The sequence below is a fragment of the Sorex araneus genome, chromosome 3 (genome assembly GCF_027595985.1).
Source record: "Sorex araneus isolate mSorAra2 chromosome 3, mSorAra2.pri, whole genome shotgun sequence".
Lineage (NCBI taxonomy): Eukaryota > Metazoa > Chordata > Mammalia > Eulipotyphla > Soricidae > Sorex > Sorex araneus.
The window spans coordinates 182435440-182453358 of NC_073304.1; the positions used below are offsets into that span (position 1 = coordinate 182435440).

Consider the following 17919-nt stretch of genomic DNA (forward strand, 5'->3'; position numbering starts at 1 on the left):
CCGCAGACCGCGAGGGAGCCAATCGGAGCAGCCGGAAGAGCCGGCGCCGCGTCTTCCGGAGCGGGGTCTCTGCGCGGCTGTTGGCGAGGCGAGGCTGCTGATTGAACGCTGCCGCTCGTGGTCCAGGTGAGTGGGATGCTGCCGGGCGCTTCCTGCCATACACCGGCCAGAGGCCCTTGGGCCGCCCGCTCGTCCCGCCGCGGCCGCGCGTGTACTGCCCGGTGCCGCTGCCCGGTGCGACCGGGCGGCTCACAGCCGGGAGGCCGGGAAGTGAGGTGTGCTGCCAGGAGCGCGGTGGGCGCCGCTGCCCCGGGGAGATATCCGGACTCTCGGAAGTGTCCAGGACCCGCAGGTGAGGGCGTCAGGTGGCGTCAGGTGGCCGCCGGACGGCGCGGGGAGCCGCCTCGGCTCCCGCGGAGATTCCTGACAGACCGGTTTCCAAGGAGTGGCCAAGAGACTTACGAAGCGAAAAGCTTCTCGTTTTCTTTTTTCCCCATTTTGGTTTTTGGGCCATGGCCGTCCATGCTGAGGACTCCCTCCTCGACGCTCTGTGCTCAGGGAGTCCCGGGTACGTACCTCAGTCCAGTACGATCGCTCCAGCGTCTCTCGTTTTCTTGAGGTTTAACGTGTTGTGTCACGCTTTGCTTTGTTGTTCGGGGGCCACAACCGTCAGTGCTCAGGGCTTACACCAGAGCCACACGTGGGGATCAATCTTGGTAGCGCCCAGGCAAAGTCCCCGGGGTGCTGGGAGTCGCACCCACGTCGGCTGCGCGCAAGCCAAGCGCCCGCCCCCAGCCTTACTACTTTCCAAGCTGATGGTGGTTTATATATTGATGTCCAGTTAGCAGAAGGAATGTCATCTCCCTAGGGCAGCGCTGATCCTGAGCCTCCCCTATTCTGTACCTGGGCATGCTCCTCTCCTATGGATCGCGCCGCCTTCTCTGCTCTGGATACTCTACTCGACAGTGCACTTCTTCGGTGGATCTTCTTCATTCTGGAATTCTAGGACCCAGATGCTGATTAATTCCAGTCATATCTTTCCTCTTTATTGAAGAAGGAATAAATGGCAACCAAAATTGTTTCAAAATGAGAAGCCAAACACTGTCAGTGACTAAGCAGTGACTTTTTATTAAAAGCAGTGACTTTTCCAGGCCCGAAATTTATTTTGAGGGCCATACTTGGTGATGTTTAGAGGCTACAACTAACTTAGTGCTCAGGGGTTGCTCCCAGTGGTTCTCAGGGAACCATGAGGTGTTGGATATGAACCCTGGGCCTCCTGTATAGAAAGTATGTGATCAGCTTCTGCTCATGCCACCCCCAAACTCAAAATAAGTGAAAATAGGATAATTACAGTAAAGACACCTGCTTTGAGGAGAGGTTGGAGCAGCTGTCTTTGGGGGACTATTTCATTAAAAATCTCTGAATCTTGGAAGTTGATTTTAAAATAGAAATGTTTCTGTTTCTGTTTCATATCCTCTATTTGTTTAAATTGTGAATATATCTATTCTTTAAAAAGCGTCAAATGTTTGGATGCCAAAGAGATAGTACAGGGGGTAGGGTACTTGTCTTACATACAGTCGATCTAGGTTTGATCCCTGGTGTTTCATACAGTCCTCTGGGCAGCCACAAGTGATCCTGAGCAGAGAGCCAGGAGCAAGCTCTGAACAGCACTAGGTGTGCACTCTCCCTCCCCCCCAAAAAACAGCTTCAAGCATCTGAGCCACTGACATAGAAGCAAACAAAATGAGGGGGGTGGAGAGATATTACAGGAGGGAAGGCAGTTGTCTGTATGCAGATGTAGTAGCTATAGCCTGGTCAAATCCTTGTCACCAGGTGACCCCGGAGCACTGTTGGGTGCTGACGAAACCATCCCTCTCTGAAGAAAACAAACTTGAGTATTAGACTTGTAGACATGCAGACCTGTATAGTAATAACAGAAATTTATTGGCTCCAGTAGTGAAGGAAAATTGAATGTAAAGGGTGCCAATAACCCCAAAGAGTTTAGACAGTGTATTTGTATATATTTGCAAGATTTATCTGCTATTGATAACTTCCATTTCTCTGTGCTACTTTTGTTTCTGTGTTTTTAGATCTTGATGAATCAGTTGTACATGGTTAATCTCTGGCAAGATTGCTTACATGTTGTCATTTGAAATGCCTTGCATTTGAATGGTGATAAAAAATGGAAAAAGAGAAAATAAATGACGGAAACCCGGACCAAAAGGCTTCCTTGGACTTTTCTGAACACTTTAACCAACTTGAATTATTGGAAACACATGGACACCTTATTCCCACTGGCACCCAGAGTCTCTGGGTAGGGAGTTCTGATGAAGACGAGGAACAAGATGAAAAAACTGAGGAGTGGTATCAATTGCAGGAAAAGAAGATGGAAAGAGATCCAAGCAAATTGCTTCTTTGGGCTGCTGAAAAGAATCGGGTAAAACAAAACCAAGAATACATAAACCATAATGTAGGAGGGGAAGTATTGGATTTAAAGTAAGACTAACAGTGACTCCTAAGGGATAAGAGAGCTAGAACAGGGGTTAAGGCATTTGCCTTGCCCACAGTCAACCCTGGTTCAGTCCCAAACCCCAAGTACCACAAGGAGCCACACTGAGCACAGAGCCAAGAATAGCCCCTAAGCACTGCTGGATGTGACCCCATTGTCCCCACAAAGTGTCAGGCATGGTGGAGAGGTTGATTACCTGTAAAGATACCCAGTTTTTAGGAGGAGGCAATAGTAAATCACATGTCAGAAAAGGAGGCTTGGAATGCAATCCCTAGGTACCCAGCTATTCCAGGCGCTTTCCTGAGTGGCTTGATTTGATTCTCTTGGTCTGATTTCTATTCTCTTATAGTACTAGGAAGACTACTACTATAAGCTAGCTAATAGTCTTTCCTTTGGCAGATACTTTCCTCAGTATCCAAGGAAGAACATCAAAAATTGATTCTGGGAAATGAAGAGATAGTACAGTGGTTAGGGCACTTGCCTGTATGTGGCTGACACAGGTTTGACCCCTGGCATCTCATATGTTCTCCCGAGTACTTCCAGGAGTGATTCTTGAGTGCAGAACCAGAAGTAACTCTGAGGCATCATTGGGTGTGGCCCTCAAAAAGCAAAAGTTGGTTTTCTCTGTCTGGGCACTTCATTTGACTCAGTTCCTCCATGTTTAAGTCAGCAGACAAGACCTAAACAGGCTTGCACAAAAGGGAACAACTTCAACCCTACAGCACACACATTCTCCCCAGTGACCCATGAACTAAATAAAAAGTCCCTACCTGAAGCATGTTGAATGTTCTGTTTGAGCTATTTAATCCCTCAAGTTCCCTGTTGCATTGTAGGAAACGGGAGAAATAGTAAAGTAGATAAAATGCTGTGATCCCTGAGCCCTCACCAGATGTGATGTGAGGACAGAGCCAGGAGTAAGCCCTGCGAACCACTGGGTACATGCCCTTCACTCCCCCTGCTCTAGCAAAAACACGCTTGATGACTTTAATTTTTACACTAGAGTTAGTAGTGTAATAATCCTTCCCCAGAATCAATCCATTATTTCATATTCTTCATAGATGAAATATAAGTACCACCTGTATTTATCTAATACTAAAACTGAGTCTTAGTATTTCAGGGATAAGTGTGTGGTTTGATATTCAGAGTCACTTGTAGAACAGCCAGGCTGTGCCTAATGGTAGTTTGTTCATTTCTGGCTCTTGCCCTCTCCCTCCCAAATAGAAAACAGTTTCAAAGTCATCTGCTAACAAGTTTTTCATTAACTTAATTAGCTCTACTAGACAGTTCATTTTGCTGGCTGTTTTGGTTTTAATGTGCTTTCAAAATTGCTGTCTTGTCAGCTTTCTACAGTGCAGAGGCTGCTGTCAGCCAAGGCTGCAGATGTGAATACCAGGGATGAAGATGAGTATACGCCTCTCCACCGTGCAGCCTACGGGGGTCACTTAGATGTGGTCCGGGAGCTGATCCACCAAGGGGCAGATGTCCATGCCGTGACCGTAGATGGCTGGACACCCCTGCACAGTGCCTGTAAGTGGAATAATGCTAAGGTGGCATCCTTCCTGCTTCAGCACGAAGCTGATGTCAATGCGCAGACCAAAGGCCTCCTCACGCCCTTGCACCTTGCTGCTGGGAACCGAGACAGCAGGGAGACTCTGGAGCTCCTCCTTATGAGCCGCTATATCAAGCCAGGTCTCAGGAACCACCTGGAGGAGACTGCAGGCGATGTCGCCAGGAGGACGAGTATCTTTCACTACCTCTTTGAAATAGTGGAAGGCTGCACAAACTCTTCACCTCAGACTTAGCTGTCCCTGTAGTTTCTTGAGAACCAGCACCTGCAGTGGGAGCTGTCATTTCCCCGTGGCAAAAAATGACATCAGTCTTAATACAGAATTTCATGGTCCCCACCTGATGTGCTTCCAATTGAATTGATGTTCAAATGTCTGTGAATTCGACTGTATATATATCTTTAATGATTTCACTGAGGGTTGTGATTTTGTTGTTTTTATGGGTACCTAGCAATGCTCAGGGCTTACACCCGGATCTTTACTCTGGGTTCACTCCTGTCGGACCCAGGGAAACCTGTGGGGTGCTGCAGGTCTAATCCAGTCAGTTCAATAGAAGGCAAGCGCCCACCCCTCTGAACTCTCTGGCTCCAAGGGTTTGGTTTTTATGTAGTTCTAACCTACCTCTACTTAAAACTTTGTCACAGGCTGTACAGAAAACTATTGATATTTTTGGTGCTGATCCAAGAGAACTGTGGATTGTGGGATTTGGGGGTGTTGTTTTAGCTTGGGGAGGGGACTATATCAGTGGTGCTCAGAGGACCACGTGGACTGTCTCTGGCCTGAGAAATTGTGTGTGTCAAGGGGATTCCAACCACCATTCAGAAGGCCATGCTGCAGTGCTCTGGTACATGGGCCCCCAGGTGTGGGGCCATCAGTCATTCTCAGCTGTGTGATCACCAGCCTATGGTCCAGCAGGGCATGCCCATCAACCCTTGAGCTACCTCCTGGCCCCAAGAGAAATAAATTTTTTAATTTATCACTCATCTTGGATCTTTGTTGAGTATTCAGTATATTGTCATGTATTTTTCTTTTTGTTTTTGGACTGCACCTGGCATGCTCAAGGGTTACTCCCACCTCTGCACTCAGGAATCATTCCTAGTGGGTTCCAGGGATCATGGTGTGTGGGAGTTGGCTCTGAGCAAAGTAAGTGCCCTACCCCACTCCAGCCCATGTCATGTACTTTTACAAGGCAAGTGAACTGATGAATTTAAAGTTCTTTTGGGCGGAGGACGATGAGAAGGTCCTGAGAAAGCCACGCCTACGCCGAGCGCCTCAGAGCTGGGGGAGACAGATCCCTGTCTCCCATATCCACCAGTACCAGGGCATGAGCGGGGCACGGCTGCCTGTCAGGCAAGTAGCGGGACCAGCCGGGAGATTCACTGCGGACTCTCCAGATGGGCTGCCTGGGGTGTGCAGGGTATGGAGATGAGGAGAGGGGGGCGGGTCTGCATTTGGCTGCACCTAGTAAACTTCGCTAAAACACGAAGAGAGCACAAACCAGGTCCAAAGCCGTCCGTGCATCCCACTGCGCTCTGCTCCAGGCCTGGTGCGGAGCGCGGGTTGTCACGTGGGCCGCCCGACCACGGGCTCCAGGCACCCCCACGTGCCAGCAACACTCCCGTAGACGCGTGCAAAGCTGGGGCCCCGCGGGCCTTCCCTGAATGCGCCCCCAGCTCCCAAGCCCCTTGGAGCTCAGACAAACCTGCCCCTCCGGCCCCACGCGTGAGCAGGCAATCCGCGGGCCTGCAGGGCTGAAGGTCCCCCCGCGCCGCTCGGCGTCGAGGGCGGGGCTTGAGGTCGCTATGGCGACGGTGGGCGGGACCCGAGGTCGCTAAGGCGATGGGCTATGCGGTGAGGGCGGGCCCGCGGTCGCTATGGCGGCGTGGGGGCGGGGCTCTGGTTGCTATGGCGATGGGCGACGCGGCGGCTGGAGGCCGGGCCGCGCCATGAGGGGCTCCGAGGCGGGGGCGCCCGAGCGGGGCGACGACACGGAGCAGCCCCAGCAGCCGGAGCCCGGGGCGTTGCAGCGCGGGGAGACGGGCGGCGGCCCGCAGGAGTCCCGCAGACAGTGTGAGTGTTGCGGCGTGGCGGACGGGGCGGCTCGGGCCCTCCGGGCCCGCCGTGTTCCACGTGTCCCGGTTCCGCCCCGAGAGGCCCTTCCACGGCCCTAGCGCTGTGCGAGACCAGCCCAGCAGGGACGGGGACATGGGCCGGCTGCGTGGCTGTCCTCTGGGGCCCGGGAGGTGACAGACACCCCGAGTGGACTCCCGGACCCGCGTGCCCACCCCAACCTGCCACTTGTGGCCCTGGCGGTCCCGGCGCGCTGGGCTCCGCAGGTGCAGTGTCTACACAAACCCAGTTACTCCTCCGACTGAAAGGCCGCAGTCAGGACACCCCGACTAGGGTGCCGGGCTCCGGGATGTTTACAACCCCCTGCAGCTGCCCAGGGTGGGCCTGGCGGGAATCCCGCACAGAGCAGGAACGAGTCAGGAACGAATCAGGGCGCGTCGGACTCCGGGGACCCAGGGCTGCGGCCCAGTTGGGGTGGGGGGCTGCTCAACCCCAGACATACCCCCAAGTGTCAGACAGGAGGACGGGGCTGCGGGCGCCTCAGAGGCACCAGGGCTCTCCCCGGGTTCCAGATGTCAAACACACAAAGAATTTATCCAATTAACTTTGTTTTCTTGAAGCTAATGTTAAAAAAAAAAACACTATAGATTCTTCATAATACCCCAAAAAGTTGTCTGAAATTTACCCCCTAAAGTTCAGAAATTACATAAAGTGCAAGTTATTTTTAAAAGTCACAAGGGAGGTCTGAGAGATAATATAGCAGGTTGGGCCCTTGCCTAGCACGAGGCTGATCCAGGCTTGATCCCCAGTATTCCATATGCTCTCCCGAGCTCACCAGGAGTGATTCCTGAGCACAGAGCCAGGAGTAATCCCTGAGCATCTCCAGGTGTGACCCCAAAACCTAAAAACAAACAAACAAAAAAGTTACAATGGAAGAGATGTTTGTGAGAGCTGGCTAAGTGAATTGTCTACATGGGAAAATGTCTCTTATTAATTTAAATTTTGTTGTCTTTTCTGTTTTAAAATATTTGTGATCACACCTGACAGTGCTGGGGGGCTGCTTCTAGCTCTGTGCTTGGGGTCCATGAGGTGCTGGGGTTGGCCATGTGCAAAGTATGTACTTACCCCCAAGAATCTTGCCCCTGGGTGTGTCTTTAAAATTTAAAAAGTATTCATGCTACAGGTGTACATCAGTGATAAAGTGGGTTTCCTTCCATCCTGGCCCCAACCCCTTCCAAAGTTCTGTTGTAGATATGGGGACTCCATGCTGGGGTGGGCTTCATGGCAAGTAACCAGTAGTGTTAATGCCTTTATAGGGAAGAAATTCCTATACTGTGAACCACATCGGAGAATTAAAGAAGTGCTGGAAGAAGAACTTTTCATTAAGAGAGATGAATGCCACATTAAAAGTCCACCTGCAGGTAATCTAATGACCAATGAAGTGTGTCAAATGATAAATTATTACCAAATATGACTATGAAAAGAAAAATGGGCTCTTGGGGAATTCTTAAACCAGTTTTATAAATAACTTTGCCTATGTCCAAATAACAAGTTTTATTTATTTACTTGGACTTGGATGCTCTTTCTAAACCTTGTGCTCAGGGGTCACTCCTGGGGACTGTCTGTGGTGCTGGGGATCGAGCCAGGTTTGGCCACATGCAAAGAAAGCGCCTTACAACTGTACTATCACTCTTGCTAAACCAGTTCATTAGAAGACACGAGTCAAGTCTAGGATCAGCATTGCTGCATTCTCTTCATGGATTCCCCACCCCGTGTAATGACAAGGAGAAAATTTCCACGTGCCTGAGAAGCAGAACTGGGTCTCAATCTTCCCCAATGCCATGTAGCCTGTGATGGCTGCTCTCGGTGTAGCCTGTGTCAGAGTTACTGGGGGGCAGTTAAAGCAGGTTCCTGGGCCCAGCCTGGAAACACCAGCTCTGGAGGTGTCTACAAATAAGTCCCTGTTTTCTGGGTGGTTAGAAAGATGAGTCTCAGACTATGCTGTTATTCTGGATTTATTTTCTGAATTATCAGAAACCGAGTAATGTATTCATCGGCTGGGCAGTGTCTCCTGAGAGACGCTGGTGTTTCTACCAGCCACCAGAGGGCGCAGGGAGATGGCGTTTCACCTGGAAAAGCCTGAGCCGAGGTTCTGGAAGGCTGTCAGGGGAGTTACCAGCCTGCCCCTTTTCTTTTCCTTTTCCTGGTCCCTCTCCTTTCCCTCCTGCTCCTTCCCTTCCCGGAGGCCAGCCAGCACCAGGATGAGTCAGCAGCTGCCCCACACTTGGAGATTCTGCACACTCAGATGCACTCTGGCTCTTGGCGCTGTCAGCTCTATGCTCCTCCTCACCCAGTCCTCCCCAGGGACCCTGCAGCTTTCTGGTCTGCAGATGATTGTCCTCTCAAAGGCCAAGTTGGAGGAATCTGAAGTTCAAACCCAGCATACAGCCTCCACTTTCTGTAGCGTCTGATGCCATTTCTCACAGGTACCAGGTTTGGTCATATCCTGAATCAACAGTCGGACTCCCCATCCTCCTCAGGACTGGGGATAAGGTGGCCAAATCCAGGGGCCTGGAGGGCCCAGCTGAAGGCTCCTCAGCACCCTGGAAAACAGAAAGTCTGTTTCTATTCATTGACACCTTTGTTCTGGCGAGCAGAACTTGGGCCCAGAGGAAACGCTGGCGGAGTGCTTGTCAGCAGGCCTCTGCCCTCCTGTGGCTACCCCAGAAGTGCTCCAGGGTCCCAGACCACTGAGGCCACCGGCACAGGGAACCAACTTTGTCCCAGAGCGTGAGCACTGCCCAGGCTAGGTGAGACTGGGCTGCTGAGACCCCTCCTGCAGCTAAGTCACCCATCACGCATGACAGGCATGTCCTCAGACCTGGCTGGTATGAGGAAACTTACACCATGTTTTCACGCAATGAAAATGTTTTCAAAAAAGTTTTTGAACCTTGAGACTGCTTTTTTTTCAGGCAAGGTATTGGGAATAGATGTGAGCAGGTCAAAAGGCAAATGCTTTGTCTCCTCCTAGTGTTCACTGGAATGGAAATGTTTCCTGGACCTGTTACTGGTGTCGCAAGCATGGGTGAGGCCAGATAAGCTGAGTCTGTCAGTACCCATCATCCTGGACATGGGGAGAATGCAGCTCCCCCACCTGCTGCCATGAGCCCGGGTCAGGCCGTCAGGCACAGCTGGACAGCTGCTGCAGCCCCAAAGCAGTCTCACTCTGTGGACTTCTGCAGAGGGCCTGAAGGGCCTGGGCAGCCACGAGCCAATGGAATGTTCCAGACTGTTGGTGCGTTCTGTGCACCCGGACGAGACTCCCTAGAGTCCTTTCACGGTGTCCACGGACCAGCCAGTGCACATCCCCGTCCCCAGTGACTTGGTGTGGAATCTGGTGATTTAAAATGTTACTCAGCACACAGGCCTGCATTCCTGATCCCCTGTTGTATATGGATGACTCCAAGGCATGGCCAGGTCGGCCTAAGCTTAGAAGTCACCTCACAATTTCTTCCTCTGGCCAGTCTCTGCCCCGTCCACATAAAGCAGCATAGACATGCAGCCTCCCACGGGGTTTTCCAGGGTCACCATCCAGATGCCACTAAAGGAGAAAAACCCTTCCCTCCTCTCCCTGCCCTGACCTCCCCTGAAGCCCCAGGGCTGGTCCCATTAGTGATGAGGATCAGCTTATTCTTGGAAACTCTGAAGGTTCCTGAGTAGAAGGGCAGTGCTAGAGCATGAAAAAAGAGGAGGAAAAATCAGAGAATCCTGAGCTTCCAGAGGACTCGGCTGCTCTCCTTACTCCTGCAGCACCACCCCCTCCCACCCCCCGGCCCCTCCTCTGGAACACTGCACCGGGGTCTCCATAAAGTATCAGGAGGTTTGTAGGGACCACAGCCCAGGATGCTCGGCATGGGCATGAACATAGGGGGCAAATTCGATGATGTTGTCTTTGGAACTATCTGCAGTTCTCAGCACAGGATGAGGAGAACCAGACAGGGTGGAGATGGACTCTCGTACCCTCATTCTGCGTTTGAGATGCTGACCTGGCGTCTGTTTCTGTAGGAGCAAGTTCACTGTTAGCCCTGGAGGGGCGTGTTGCACACACTGGGAGTCACTGTATGGATTGGAATAAAGAGTGAACACTAACACCCAACAACACAAAACACAAAGGGGCCAGAGCAACAGGACAGCAGATCAGGCATTTGCCTTGCATGCGGCTGACCCAGGTTTAGCCCCCAGCACCCATCTCGTCCCCCGATCTCCTCCAGGAGGGATCCCTGAGCACAGACCCAGGAGTACACCCTGAGCACTGTTGGGTGTGGCCCCAGAACAAACACAAAAATATCAATGGGTGGGGCTGGAGCAATAGCACAGCGGGTAGGGCATTCGCCTTGCATGCGGCCGAGCCGGGTTCGATTCCCAGCATCCCATATGGTCCCCTGAGCACCGCCAGGGGTAATTCCTGAGTACAGAGCCAGGAGTAACCCCTGTGCATTGCCGGGTGTGACCCAAAAAGAAAAAAAAAATCAACGGGTGGTAAGGACCTTGATGAAGGGGGATAGGGGGAACTAATGGAAGCAAAACAATATTCACCCATCACGCGATCGGTAGGTAAATACACGTGAAATGCTCGGCGTACTCTAACCTCCCTTTTGCTTTTGGGGAGCTGCAGCAGCCTTGGATGGGGTCTGGAGCATCCAGAGGAACCTGCCAGTGGGTGGCACAAAGCCTGGACAGAACCGGGGCAGCTCCCTGCCACAGGCCAAGTACTACTCGAGGCACAGCGGCCTTCGGGGTAAGGCAGGGCCACACGTGCCTCCCTCAGGGCTGCCCACAGCCTTCCCCCACCAGGGTACTGACCCAACTGACCCTCCCCCTGGGGTACTGACCCACACAGTCCTCCCCCAGGGTACTGATCCACAATGACCCATCCCCCCAGGGTACTGATCCACACTGACCCTCCCCCGGGGTACTGACCCACACTTGACCCTCCCCCCAGACTGCTGCCCACATGGCCCTCCCTCCTGGGCTACCCCCTCCCAAGTGCCCCCTCCCCTTCTGCCAGGCCCTCCCTCCCGACTGCCCCCCTCCTCGTTACTGCCCCCATTCTGTCAGGCCATCCCTTAGACCGCAGCTTCCTGCACGTAGTCACCTGGTGAGGGTCTGGGCTAGCAGCGAGGCCAGGACTGGGGTGCAAGGAAGAGGCAGCAGCTGCTGGGCCTGGCTCTCCTGTTTCAGCCAGACAGCCACCAGGCCGGGCGTGCATGCTGTCCCCAGGTGTCTGTCACAGCTAGTGTCCACGGGCTCATGTATGAGAGATGTGGACAAGGCAGCCACATAGCCCGGGGGGATGGGGCACCTGTGCCCACAGCAACTGCTGGCTACAGGTCTAGCCAACAAGTGCTTGCACTCCTTCCTCTCCTTGCAAAAAGACCTAATGCATGTGGGGTGGGGAAACGGAGGCAGGGAGAGGGCAGGTCACTCAGCCGGTGAGCGGAAGGTAGAGGTGTGTCGCCCAGAGGTGCCTTGGTGACTGTCCCACATCCAGGACGGGGTCTCTGTCAGCCCACCAGGCCCAGGCATTGCCTGCAGGGGGGCCGGATTCAGCCAGAGAGCCTCAGGGAGGGTCCCAGGAGGCCAGCTCTGGAGTGCAGCCTCAGAGGGACAGAAGGTTGCTGAGAACCCCCCTCCAGCCCTGCTGAGCTGCCTGACAACCAAGGCAGAGGGGCTGACCCCATGCCTGGCGGGTGGGAGGGAGGCAGGAAAGCAGGAGACATGAGGTAAGTGACGGCTGAGCCAAGACCAGGCCATGTCAGGGAAGCTGCAGATGAGCCCCTCACCTCCAGGCCCTCGCCCCTGCCAGGCACTGCCCAGGGAGGAGTTGTGGTGGGTGGAGGGTGCCCAAGCCAGCCAGCCTGTGGGCACACGGGCTCCGGCACCTCCTCCCAAGTCCACAAAGATTCCAGTGTTCCCCAGTGGCACCTGGACAACCCAAGCCTGGGCCACATGCCCGCTAAGCTGTTTCCGCCAACTCCCCGTCATCCTGGAACCCCTCCTGGAGCAGTGCACCAGAGAAGACCGGTTACCTCAGGGCCGCCCCGGACAGGCAGGTCCAAGGCTGGCCCTGCGTCTCAGCCCAAGAAGCACAGCCCGCTCAGAGGTGACGCTCCCTGCTCCCGCTCCCCTTTGTAGCCCACACGGGCGGGCCAGCAGCCCCCACCCACCACTCACCGGCCTCAGCACCTTCTTATGTCCAGCCCAAGGTGTCCTTGGCATGAAGCTCAGTCTCCCCTCCCCATTCCCAGCTGCACCAGGACCCAGGAACTGCCCAGGGAAGCAGCTCCTGCCAGCCCGCCGGGCCCCTCCAAGGCCGGGGAAGGAGATGCGCCTCATTACTGAGGAAAAAGAGGCAGATGAGGCGTCTACTGGAGACAGACACAAGGTGATGACAAGCTCTGGACAGGCACCCTGTCTCTCTCCTTTCCTTGTGGGGCTGGGCCCAGGCAGTGCTCCTTGTCCCTGTGCCCCCCGCCCCCAGCACCCAGTTCAACAATGGGTCTGAGTGTGGGCCAGGGGAAGCTGGGAGGCCCGACCACCTCGGGACTGATGCTCCTGAGGGCTGTGTGGAGACACAACCTTGTGCCCCTCACTCAGGTGACCCGCTCCAATCTTGCCACCCTCCCGGAGTTCCCCACAAACCACGATTCCTCTGAGCTGTATGACTGCAGAATCCGAGTGGGCTAGAGGCCACGGGCATCCCTGCCTGCTTTGGTCCCACAGAGCCAGAGGAGCCTCCTAGCGCCTCTGAGGCTGGAGTGCCTGTGAACACTTGGGGACTCATGGAGGTTCCCCTCTGACAGGGCAGGGGGGGGCAGGGGGCAGCACTTCCCAAAGCATGCAGAGGGGCAGGAGGGGCACAGCCTTGAGACTGCAGGTGGTCAGGCTCCAAGGACAGGCTGGGAGATCATCTGCCCCAAGGAAGGTCTCACCTGTCTGCATTTCTTTATTCCAGGAAAAGATCCATCCATTTTCCACTGAGACAAAACCTCTTTCCCTGATGTCTGACAAACAGAGAAGAAACTCAGATTTGCTTCACAACTTAAGAGGCGTAAAAAATGTATATTAGTCTCTTAGCCTCGTTCATGGCATGAATTACTATTTGCAAATTAACCCAAAGTAATGAAAGACTTTTGGTAAGTTTGCTAAAGGCCTGAAAGTTATGAAGGAAAATATTGTACATAGTATCTTAGTTAGGATTTAATGATGGTCTTGTGTCTCTGAGATGGAATAAAACAAGGCGTGCTTATTGGGTTTACTTCAGGGCAAACATTATAAATGCGTCAGAGCTAATAGGATTGCATCCATTAAAAACAAAAAGAGGAGCAAATCAGAGTAGGTAAAATTTCATACATGAATGTTTTACATAAAGACGGGACTTAGCAAAAGCATTGTAATGCTGACTTGAATCAAGGTCACCACTTCCCTAGAATTTGGAACTAGAGCATTTATGGAGAGGACATTTTGATACTGATTTTTTAAAAAAGCATTTAAAAATGATTTTATTAATAATTCTGGGATAAAGAAGAAGGAAGCAAAACATTTCCTTTTCTCTTGCTGTCAAAAGTAATTTATGTACCGTAGAGAAAAATGAGGAAAAAGAAGGATGCTGGTTGGAGGGATTGAGTCCCTCAGTCCAGCTGCCATGTTATTGCCAAATGAAGGTTTTTCTCAACCCACCCCCCCCAAAAAAAAATTGGGAAATAATGAAGAAAAAAATTTCACCTATCATTCAATTTGCAGAAACAACTACTGATAATATGTTGCTGTTTTTAATCCATTTCTTCTTTGCATTTACCTGACATGTTTAAAACCATACCCTATATTACATACCTTTCTTTTATCATAACACCAAATACTCTTTTCCATAAAGTAAAACTTGTAATACTTATATTAAAATATTCATGTTTGTTCTAAAACTTTATGTGTTTTTTCTGTTTTTAGCTCCTTGAATTGTCCAGGCATTCATTTCATAGCTGCCTTGTTTTTTTTTCTTACTCCTCTTCTCCCAGAAAGTTCTTTTCCCTAGTACTCTGATTATGCACCCCCTTCAGTCTTTCTCCCTAACCTCACCTTAAAACACCAGTGAGTTCCCGCATTCATGTCTCAGTTTCCATGCAATAAATCAATTCAACAAAGACTTATTGACCGGTTGTTTCTGTTTCATGGTGAAAAATATTTACCCTCTGAAGCAGTAGACAAGCACCAGTCTGGAAGCGAACTTTCTGGGTCACAGAGAAACGTTCCCGCTTAGTGACCATGTGGAAGAGAAATGCCAGAGTGAGTCAGCTCTGGAGTCTCTCTGGCTCCTTTCCAAGGAACTGCCTGACAGAGACTTCCCCAGAAGGATCACACCGCAAGTCCGTCAAGAACAGTGAGAGTAAAATGATCTGGAACTGGAGCGAGGCCACCTGTGTGTTCCAGAACCCACACTTCCACAGACTCCCACTGTTCACAGACGGGAAGGACTGAATCAGCCCCAAGCAGTGACTTCCTGGTGACACCCTGTGGGACTGACACACACCTGGTGGTCACTGCTGCAGTCAGAAAAGCTGCCCTGGGGTGCTAAGCCTTGCTGCCAGCTGGTGCGCCGCGCACCTGGTTCCCTGGTGCCTTTGGGGGTTCTGTTCTGCATTGCCCCCTGGCCATTTCCAGAGGATCATGGTCAGGATTTCTCACTCCAGGGTGATGATAACCAAATAACTTGAAACTAATTGTTAAATACCAGGCACCATCCTTAAAATTGCCCATGACATAAGGGTTTTATTCTTCTTTAATAAGCATTTTTTCTTTTTCGTGGTGTGTAGCGGAGAAAGGATGGACCACACCTGGTATTGCTTGGGGGCTACTCCGGGTCAGTGCTTCGGGGATGCTCTGGCAGGGGTGGGGTACAAGGGTGGGGGGCTTACCATTGGCCTCCCACATACAAAGCAAATGGTCCATTGGCTCTCTGGCTCTTTAATAAGCATTTTAAAACAAAATTTCTGAAAAGACTGAAGGGCTCTCTCTCTCTCTCTCTCTCTCTCTCTCTCTCTCTCTCTCTCTCTCTCTCTCTCTCTCTCTTTTTCCTCTCTCATCTCCCTTCCTTCCTGAGCCCAGGCCTGACACAGACCATCCATGTACCACTAAGTCTCATCCCGGGCTGAAGGTCATGTCTGTCTACAAATGATCTATAACAATCTTATAACTGCAGCTGTTTTCTTACTGGACACAGCAAAACAGAAACAGTCTCCCAGGTCTCCAAGAAAGCCACCATGCCTTCTTTTTCTGGAGACCTCTGCAGCAAGCTTCCCTCTGCACTTTTGGCATCCAACAACCAAAAGACGAAAAGGACAAATAAAAGGCAGCAGGGTGAGGGCCAGGTGCCTAAGGAATTGAAACGAGCTTTTCAGGGCTGGAGCGATAGTACAGTGGGCAAGGCATTTGCCTTCCACACGGCTGACCCGGGCTCGATTCCTATGATCCCATATGGTCCCCGGAGCACCACCAGGAGTAATTCCTGAGTGCAAAGCCAGGAGTAACCCCTGTGTCTGTGTGTCGCCAGGGATAACCCAAAAACGCAAAAACAAAAAAAAAAAAAAAAAAAGAACTTTTCAAGAACGCCAGCCCTGGCTTGCCCTGCCTTAGGAACTCAGCCTCTGTCTTCCATGGGAAGTGGCTGTGGAGTTTGAATTCCTTCCACGAGGCTCTTCTGGTCACTTCTGACCGGCCTGCTCCATTCTGAAGGACGGGGTGTCCCCCTCAACTTGCTGCTGGCGCGCTCCAGAGCGGACTCGGGCTGCACTTCCCGGGGACACCCCACCTTACCACCGCGCCCTTAGTCGGAAACTGGGGGCCCTCTCGGGGAAGAGGTTTAGGGTGGGAGGGGCGCCGTCGGGCGGGGTGAGACCCAGGAGGGATCCGGGCGCGCGGTGGAGCAGGGGCGGCGGGACCTGGCGCGATGGGACCCGGGAGAGATGCGGGCGCGCGGCAGGGCCGGGGAGGCGGGACCCGATGGGACCCGGCACGGTGGGACCTGGAAAAGATGCGGGCGCGCGGCAGGGCCGGGGAGGCGGGACACGGTGGGACACGGTGGGGTGGGACCCGGTGGGACCGGGCGGGGTGGGACCCGGCGGGGCGGGACCCGGGAGGGTGGGATCCAGCGGGGTGGGACCCGGGAGGGTGGCCGCGGGGTGGGACCCAGGGGACGGGATCCGGGAGGGTGGGACCCGAAGGGTGTGACCTGGGAGGAATGAGGGAGCGCCGCGGCGCCGGGGCCGTAGTCCGGCCACCGGAGCGATGGGGGCGCTGGAGCGCAGGCGGCTGGCGCGGCGGGGGCGCAGGGCGCTGCTGCTGCTACTGCTGGGGGCCTGCGGGCTGCTGGCCGGCACCTGCTGGACGCTGCTGGCCCCGCAGCCCGAGCCCGGGGGCCCTCGGCCCAGGCCCGGTCCCCCTCCGCGGACGGCCAGCGTGCTGCTGTGGTGGGAGCCCTTCACCGGCGGGCCCGCAACGCGCCCGCCGCCCGACTGTCTGCGGCTCTTCGGCATCGGCGGCTGCCGCGCGCTCACCGAGCGCAGCGATTACCCGGCGGCAGAGGCGGTACTGCTGCACCACTGGGATGCTGCACGGGCTTCCTGCGCTCTGCCCGGCCACTGCCCCGCCGCGCCGCGGCCCCCGGGCCAGCTCTGGGTGTGGATGAACTTCGAGTCGCCCACGCATTCGTCGCCGCTGGTTAACTTTCCTGCGCAAGCCTTCAACTGGACACTGTCCTATCGCGCCGACTCCGACGTGTTCGTGCCCTATGGCCGCCTGCGCCCGCGCCGCCACGCGCACGACCCGCCCGCCGGCCCTGCGCCGCCGCTGGCCCGCAAGCGCGCGCTGCTGGCCTGGGTGGTCAGCCACTGGGACGAGCTGCACGCGCGCGTGCGCTACTACCGCCAGCTGCAGCGCCACGTGCCTGTGGACGTGTTCGGCCGCTCGGGCCACGGGCGTCCGCTGCCGCGCAGCGGGCTGCTGCACACAGTGGCCCGCTACAAGTTCTACCTGGCCTTCGAGAACTCGCAGCACTCCGACTACATCACCGAGAAGCTGTGGCGCAACGCGCTGCAGGCAGGTGCAGTGCCGGTGGTGCTGGGTCCCCCGCGCGCCAACTACGAGCGCTTCCTGCCGCGCCGCGCCTTCATCCACGTGGACGACTTCCGCAGCACAGCCGCGCTGGCCGCCTATCTGCGCTTCCTTGACCGCCACCCCAGCGCCTACCTGCGCCACTTCCACTGGCGCCGCAGCCACGCCGTGCGCACCACCGCCTTATGGGACGAGCCCTGGTGCCTCACCTGCCAGGCGGTGCAGCTCGCGCGCGGCGAGCCTGGCCGCCACCGGGACCTGACGCGCTGGTTCTGGAGCTGACAGCGGCGCCCCTGAGACCCCGCGCGCCTACCCGGGTGCTGGTTCCCGACTTGACATCTGGCGAGCCGACCCGGGGTGCTGGTTCCGGAGTTGGCACCGGGCCGCTGCACCGACCTGGAGCTGCCCCAAGACGCGCCCCTCCTCGACGGCTGCACCCTGGGGTAAAGGTCTCCTGACTGTAGTTCTCCTGGTGCAGACTGAAATACGCCCGTACAGGACTGAAGGGGAACCTTGGCCCACGGGGACACCAGGGACAGGAAAACTCGTCTCAGATTCTGCAAATCCAACTCCGATTCCTCGGCCAGGGACCATGGGCTGGACCTCTGTGTC

At 54.3% G+C, this 17919-nt stretch overlaps 3 protein-coding genes across 3 annotated transcripts; all 3 read left to right on the forward strand.

Moving 5' to 3' along the window:
- The first annotated feature begins 33 nt into the window (after window positions 1–33).
- ANKRD49 (ankyrin repeat domain 49) lies at window positions 34–5057 on the forward strand. The gene is made up of 3 exons (XM_004604827.2): window positions 34–126; window positions 2091–2437; window positions 3850–5057. The coding sequence occupies exons 2-3, from the start codon at window positions 2183–2185 to the stop codon at window positions 4309–4311; spliced, it is 717 nt and encodes a 238-aa protein (XP_004604884.1). The 5' UTR covers window positions 34–126; window positions 2091–2182; the 3' UTR covers window positions 4312–5057.
- An 891-nt stretch (window positions 5058–5948) lies between these two features.
- C3H11orf97 (chromosome 3 C11orf97 homolog) lies at window positions 5949–14685 on the forward strand. Its single transcript, XM_055132198.1, has 5 exons — window positions 5949–6144; window positions 7461–7565; window positions 10814–10942; window positions 12453–12589; window positions 13160–14685. Exons 1-5 carry the CDS (start codon window positions 5949–5951, stop codon window positions 13271–13273), a joined length of 681 nt encoding a protein of 226 aa, XP_054988173.1. The 3' UTR covers window positions 13274–14685.
- A 1797-nt stretch (window positions 14686–16482) lies between these two features.
- Window positions 16483–17589, forward strand: FUT4 (fucosyltransferase 4). Its single transcript, XM_004605173.2, has one exon. The coding sequence runs from the start codon at window positions 16483–16485 to the stop codon at window positions 17587–17589; it is 1107 nt and encodes a 368-aa protein (XP_004605230.2).
- The last annotated feature ends 330 nt before the right edge of the window (window positions 17590–17919 follow it).

What these genes read in the sequence shown, in the direction of transcription:
- ANKRD49 (XM_004604827.2), top strand. Translation starts at nt 2,183, where the DNA reads ATGGAAAAAGAGAAAATAAATGACGGAAACCCGGACCAAAAGGCTTCC. An exon ending in GGGCTGCTGAAAAGAATCGG is followed by an intron (nt 2,438 to 3,849) that starts GTAAAACAAAAC and finishes CTGTCTTGTCAG; the next exon opens with CTTTCTACAGTGCAGAGGCT.
- C3H11orf97 (XM_055132198.1), top strand. Translation starts at nt 5,949, where the DNA reads ATGGCGGCGTGGGGGCGGGGCTCTGGTTGCTATGGCGATGGGCGACGC. An exon ending in CATTAAAAGTCCACCTGCAG is followed by an intron (nt 7,566 to 10,813) that starts GTAATCTAATGA and finishes GCTTTTGGGGAG; the next exon opens with CTGCAGCAGCCTTGGATGGG. An exon ending in GAGGCACAGCGGCCTTCGGG is followed by an intron (nt 10,943 to 12,452) that starts GTAAGGCAGGGC and finishes CCCCATTCCCAG; the next exon opens with CTGCACCAGGACCCAGGAAC.
- FUT4 (XM_004605173.2), top strand. Translation starts at nt 16,483, where the DNA reads ATGGGGGCGCTGGAGCGCAGGCGGCTGGCGCGGCGGGGGCGCAGGGCG.